The 7028-nt window shown below is 31.7% G+C and overlaps 2 protein-coding genes across 2 annotated transcripts in view; one reads left to right on the top strand and one right to left on the bottom strand.

Annotated features, from left to right (window-relative positions):
* The first annotated feature begins 1966 nt into the window (after positions 1-1966).
* LOC109212570 (olee1-like protein) lies at positions 1967-3667 on the top strand. Its single transcript, XM_019376220.1, has 2 exons — positions 1967-2197; positions 3112-3667. Exons 1-2 carry the CDS (start codon positions 2044-2046, stop codon positions 3486-3488), a joined length of 531 nt encoding a protein of 176 aa, XP_019231765.1. The 5' UTR covers positions 1967-2043; the 3' UTR covers positions 3489-3667.
* Positions 3668-6003: 2336 nt separating this feature from the next.
* LOC109212571 overlaps positions 6004-7028 on the bottom strand; it is a 5767-nt gene continuing 4742 nt past the window's right edge. Inside the window, exon 10 of the mRNA XM_019376221.1 lies at positions 6004-6637. Coding sequence (XP_019231766.1) covers positions 6365-6637 — 273 coding nt within the window. The 3' untranslated portion in view covers positions 6004-6364. The remainder of the gene's footprint in view (positions 6638-7028) is intronic.

The raw sequence follows: 7028 nt of genomic DNA, 5'->3' as shown, positions 1-7028 counted from the left end.
AATCATATAGTCCAACTCCACTCGATAGTCCTCTTAATTATAGTATCTATGCCAAAATTTCACGGTATAGTCAGTTTTCGGACTGGTCAATCAAAAATAGCCAGCGTTTACCAAGTCAATGAAAAATAGCCATCGTTTTGCTGCAATAGAGACCGGTCCAGCATAATATACTGGAGTTCGGTGCACTTGTGTATGAACTCCAGCATATTATGCTGGACCGGTATATTTTGCTGGCTCCAGTATAATATACTGGAGACTGGAGCACTGGTGCTCCAAACTCCAGTATATTATACTGGATCATTATACTTGCTGGAACTCCAGTATATTATGCTGGAGTTCTAGTGTATTTATGCTAGAACTCCTTCATATTATGCTTGAGTTCCAGCATACTATCCTGGAACTCCAGTATAATATGCTGGAGTTCAAGTATACTTATGCTGGAACTCCAGCATAATATACTGGAGTATTTTCCGGGTTTTGAACAGTGTTTTCGCTCAGATTTATCTTTACATCAAAAGTAGCTAAATTTCGATTACTTTTAAAATTGGGCTATTTTTAAACGACCAGTTGTAAATCTGGCTATTTTTAAAAATATCCCTAGTATCTATAGCATCTGAGTATGGTATATGGACTCTGGATCATAAATCAAGTAACACATCTTATTCTATCATTACAAGCACCGAAAAATACATATTTCAGTTTGAATCGATTAAGATAATTCGATATTAAAGTTAGTTAAAAAGAATTCTTAAAGCAAGACCAGAGTCCGGTCTCCGACGGTCAAAAATTAGCTAATTTCTCGTAGTGAGTTAATCATACTAATCACTCTTTCCCCCAACTTTTATCATTGAATTAAATTGGGGAAGTTATATGATATATCCGTTTATAAAACTCACCTTCATAATATACGTAAGTTTTGAAATTACATCAAATATCCCAAAAATATTACACGGTATACCTCCATATATTCTAAAATATATCACGATATTCTATTTTGGAATACAATCCAAATCTAACATACTATATATTCTAATTTGGAATACAATATTCTAACTAAACAGACCATAATTTCTTAGTTTGGAATATATTATTCAAACTAAAGAAACCACAATATTCTAATTTGAAAAATCTAAACCTAGCTTACCCTAATATTCTAATGAAGAATACAATATGTTTTAATTTGGAATGTATTATTCAAACTAAAGATACCACAATATTCTAACTTGAAAAATCTAAACCTAGCTTACCCTAATATTCTAATGAAGAATATAATATCCAAACTAAACATACCATATTATTCTAACAAAATATACTACAGTATTCTAATTTGGAATATAGTATCCAAATCAAAAATATACTACAATGTCTTAATTTGGAATACAGTATACAATGCAAATATACAATAATTTTTTATTTGGAATACAATATTCAAACTAAACATGCTACAATATTCTAATTTGGAATACAATATCCAAATTAAATACACAATATTCTAATTTGAAATATACAGTATTATATTTTAGAATACAATAGATATACATGGTAAAATAGTTTTATAAAGTAGGTATACAGAGTAAAATAAATATTTTAATTGTATATGGTGTTAACTGATATTTTCAGTGGGTATACCGCGGATTTCACGTTTGGTTGGTTGGGATAAAATCGCGGTATAACTAATCCCGAAATTATAATGTTATTTTTATCCAGATGCGAGGGTGAGATAACAATCCCGAAATAACTAATCTCGAGATAATTAATCCTGAAATAACTCGTTTTCCAACCAAACAACCCTTTAGAACTTTGCTTGTTTCGTGGTATGGACCAAGCAAAGGTTCGGCTGCTATCGACACGTGCCTGTGTATGCTAGAGAAAAAGGGAAAACATGAAGAATAAGATTTAAAATAGGAGGAAACCTAACAAAAATAACTATCAGAATACAAGTATATATAATGCATCCCTTTAACATTGTAACCTACAGAAAGAAATAACGAAAGTCCAAAAAAAAAAAGAGAGATAAAAGAAATTAAAAAAAAAGAAAGAAAAATGGGAAAATCAGTTGTTATTTTCATTTGCTTGTTCTCCTTGCTAGGGCTTACACAAGCTTCTGATGAAAAACCTGATTTCTTTGTAGAAGGAAGAGTTTATTGTGATCCTTGTCGTTCAATATTCAAAAACAACCTTATGAAGCCCTTAAAAGGTATTACTTAAATTTTTCTTCTGCTCCAATTTTTGGGTTTTCATTTTTTTTTCCAATTATTCAAATTCAACAAAGAATTTTTTTAAAGTTTATACATAATAAATAAATAAAAGTATGTTCTATTGATTGTTTATCATGGAATTAGTTTCTAAATTTCAGTGATGTCATGTTTCTGTATTTACTGTTTCAATTGGTGAAGTGTTCCTTAAATTAAATGAGACATATAATGAGAAATAAAAAAACAGTTTAGACAATTATTCGGATGATTAAAGCTTTTAAATATCTTTCTTAAGAGATGTGCAAAAATTTTGAAGACGAATTATAATGGATCGAGCGAAATATTTTCTAGTGCCTAGCTAATTTTCCATATGTTTTCATTGTTCCACTAGTCGAAATATTGGATATATATGATTTTAACTTCAGAAGAATTCAGAACATTTTTGTTCTAAAAAGTTGAACTGAAAAACTGAAATTCATGACACACTGACTTTCTTAAATAACAGCCTTTTAGAGTTGCTATCTGGTGTCATTTCTACCAATTTAAACATACACCTTTTAGTCCTTCATGTATCAACACAACATTAAATATAAGAAGAACTAACCCAAATAACAGCACACCCAATCGCTTAAATTAAAAATAGCCGGTGGAGGTATAATATATGTATAATTCATGTATTATATGTGTATAATTATGTAAAATCATTGTATATGGCTAAAAAAAAGTAAATAAATATGATCGGCTATTCATGTAAATATCCCAAAATATAACTTAATGAGGCTATTTTTGACAATTTTCAAAAAGGGTTGAAAATTCTTTGAGGTGAGACTGTGAGTTATAAAAACTCCATGCACTTTGACTTAACTTGGTTCATTTTTTTTAAAAATATAGTGACACCGCTTACGAAAAATTACAGGTGCCGGTGTGATGGTTAGATGCACGAACCCGAAAACTAAAATGGTCACATACGCTAGGCCCTGGCAGACGAACGCCACCGGATATTACAGCGTGCCGGTAGAAGGAGATCACAAGAATGATATCTGTGTGATAGAAATGGGAGAAGGTGATAAAGATGAAGATTGCAGTGAAACTCCATGTGAAGATCATTACTATCAAACATTTAGAGTTGTTCTTACTCACACCAATGAAACTAATGGAAATGTACGTAAAGTTAAGGATTTCTTTTACTACACTAAAAAACCCTCACTTAAAGAGTGTATACGAGAATTCAAGAATATGAAACAGGTGCCTGAAGTTCAAGATATCGATTGTGTATCATTTTTTAAATATTAATTTTTGGACTAGTTGTTGAATGAATACAAAGTAAGTCCTCAAAAGAGAATAAATGGACCCTTATTTTGGGGATAGGGTTTATTAATCTCTTAAATATGCTTCTGAGCAATTTTTTTGTATGTAATGTGCTCTCTCAGAAAGAAAATAAATGAATAAATAAAGCACCTCATTTTGGTTGACTGACTTGTATAATCTTTATTTTATGCTTCTTTAATTTTGTAATTTTCTCCTAATTTTTTAATGAAAGAATTACGTATTTAATCACTTGGAACAGCAGCCCAACTAAAAATTGGCTAGGTTTGAAGCCTTTACCCGGTTTGACCCAGGTTGTATTTAATTTGAAAGAAATTTTTCAATCTTTAGCTCATTATTAAAGACATACTTCTAGGGTTTTTTTCTTTTCTTCTTTCTTCTTTCCCAACATACTCAATCTCTCTTCACTCGTCTCTCTCTTCGTTCTCCCTAAAAATTACATAATTTTTTTGTACACACTCGTGATAATCCTCGCATTCTATATCAATTAGATTTTAATTTTTGAGTTAATTGACAAAAATAGGTTAAGGAACCACAATAAAATTTGGCATATCAGTCCAAAAACTATCAGATCTGGCCTAAAACTATCAAACCTTGCCGAAAAGAGCATCTCCAGCGACCTCGTCTCATATTTTCTTATTTCTCTTAGTTTTTGTTTCATCCATTGCTACTGGTGAAGCCCAGATTTGAATGCCAAAACCTCGCCTGAAAAATTCAACACCAGCAACCACCAAAAACTGTAATGTGGTGATGGACAAAATATATTTTAATTTCTTGTGTAAATTTGTATAGGTAGTGTTTATACACATTTATACAATATTGTATAAATATGTATAAGTGTGTATATATGCGTACAATATTGTATAAATTAGATATATTTTTAATGTATAAGTGTGTATATACATTGTACGTGTATAATAGGCATCCATGGATGTTTGACACTTTCTTCTTTTCTTCTTCTTTGTCTTATTTTTCTGATATACATCATTAGAGATTGTATATACAAGTTATACATCATTATAGATGTAATGCACATGTGTAGTTAAATCTAAAACTAAAATTTTATATGTTCAATCTATGTATAGATCGATTTTTCTTGTTGATTTATTTGCAAAATCATGAACGTGCAATAATTTTTTCAATTTTTATTTTTTATTTATGCTATTTGAAACTTGGAAAAGAAGAAAATTTAAGGTTTTCAAGTTGCATTATATATGAATTTTAAATTTTTTGTAGCTGGAATCGGAATATATACAAAGTTGGGGAAGAAGAATAAAAAATCACCGAATTTTCGTACTTGAAGATCTGCATAATTAAAAAAAAATGCTTATTTTTCAAACTTTCGCCTATTGTTAAAGGGCTACAGATTTGCAAAGTTGTAACTAGGTTATTCTGCTGCAATGTTATAGGTGGACTGTATTTTTATGTAATTCTCCCTTTTTTAATTATCTAATAAGTTCTCCGACGTAAACTGAGTTTGTTTTTTTGCTTCTCAAGGCAAAATCAATGTCCGTCAGGAGACCTTCAATAATTTTTAAAAAAAATTGATTAAATCAACTAATTAATCTACTGAACATATATATGTAAGAGCCACTACATATGGTATGATGTTTCTAGAGTTCGCTTATATTGAATTATTCAAAAAGCTCATCAAAATCTAACTCATTCTAACGAAGAGCTCTTAAAATCCTACTTAAAGTTAATTCTTTAGTTAAAACAAGAAGAACAGAAACTAAGGGGAGAAAACCAATCATGGCTACTAATAAAATAAGATTAGAAATCAAAAATCAAACAAATAATAGGTACAAAGTAAATTGCCCAATACACCGACCAAAAACTTTAAAAAAAAAAGGGAGAAGTGCACGAACAGCCATTATTAGGGTTGTTATTTAGGGATTAGCCAATACTTATTTTGTCCTGAAAATTTGAACTAAAAATCATAATTTCAGACAATTCAAGACATTTGTGTCCTGAAACGGAAAAATTTAAATTCAAGACACATTGACTAATTCCTAAATAGCATCCCTTTAGAATGGCTATCTGGTGTCATTTCTACTAATAGTATGTTTGGCCAAGCTTCTAAAATCAGCTTATTTTGAGAAGTGCTTTTTCTCAAAAATACTTTTTTCATAACACTTTTCGTGAGAAGCATTTGTGTGTGACTAATTAATTTGAAAAATACTTTTGAGCGGCAATTAGTGTTTGGCCAAGCTTTAAAAAGCGTTGCTAAGTGTATTTTTCTCAAAAGTACTTTTCAAAAAAATCTCTGCTTCTCCAAAACAGTTTCTGCTTCTACTCAAAAATATATTTTTTTCTTCTAAAAGTTTGACCAAATACTTCAATTTTGAGAAAAAAGATAACTTTTTTTTAAAACTGCTTCTAGATTTGGAGAAGCTTGGCCAATCAGACTATAAGAAAAAGTACATAAGGGAAAAGGCCCAAGTTCTCATAAGCGAACCACTGTACCTAATAGGAGCTAAAAAGTCAAGGGAAAGATTTTCAACCATAGCCATCTTACATTCCGTTCATATATATAAAACCATTTCAAATCATTTGAAAATGGTTTGGAAAAGGAAAACCAAACAGAATTCAGTCAACCAAACTTGATTACTTAAATAGTTCTGTTTCATAGAAACTTTAAAAAAAACACAAACCCTGTAAAAATGAGGCCACAAACTTAGGCATCATATCTACTGTATCTATTTTTTCCCTATAACATCTCAATCTCTACCCATTTTGTTATGGGCCGCCTATCTTCTCTGCGCCGGAACATAATTTAGACATATAACAAAGCAAGGTAAGGTGATTTGACTTACAACCCTCCTCTAATGAGAGGGGAAGTATCAAGCCAAGTTGAGATCGGCCAGGAGTTTCTTGAGATCCAGGGACTGCAAGTCCTTAGAGACGACAGCCAACAGTTTCTTGAGATCCAGGGACTGCAAGTCCTTTGAGACAAAAGCAGCACCGACAGCCACTGTGATACCGATAAGAAGGAGAGCTTTCACACATCCGTTGCCATGGGATAAGCGCCCGAGCAAAATCTTGCTGTGCTTCTGCACTTCCTTCAAGGATGCTTGACGGGCGGCATCATCCACACTGGCCAATGCCTTCTCACTCTACATTATCATAAAGATAAAAAGATCAGCTAAATTAACAACAGCTTACTATATGATGATGGATTGATAAATTTCTTTACATTATTCAGTTATAAGACGGCCGTCAGATTACTAGTTTCCTTTCACAGAGAGGACCATTCTTTATTCTCCTTCATTGTTTACTTGACTAATCCAGAAAGATGAATAAGATTTAATATGCCAAAACTCGTGTGTCATATTTGATGCCAATGACACCATGCCATTCCTTAACTTAGGTCACTCCGTGCTCAATGATAAGCACAGAAATGATACATCATCAATATAAATGTGGAAAAAAGATGATGATATCTGGCTTGTAGGCTTCCTATTCTAATGCAATTGTCTCCCCCCACCCCACCCCCCCCCCCCACCC

Source organism: Nicotiana attenuata, unplaced genomic scaffold, assembly GCF_001879085.1.
Source record: "Nicotiana attenuata strain UT unplaced genomic scaffold, NIATTr2, whole genome shotgun sequence".
In the NCBI taxonomy this organism is placed as follows: domain Eukaryota; kingdom Viridiplantae; phylum Streptophyta; class Magnoliopsida; order Solanales; family Solanaceae; genus Nicotiana; species Nicotiana attenuata.
Note: the sequence above shows the minus strand (reverse complement) of the source record. Positions and strands in the feature narration are given on the sequence as shown.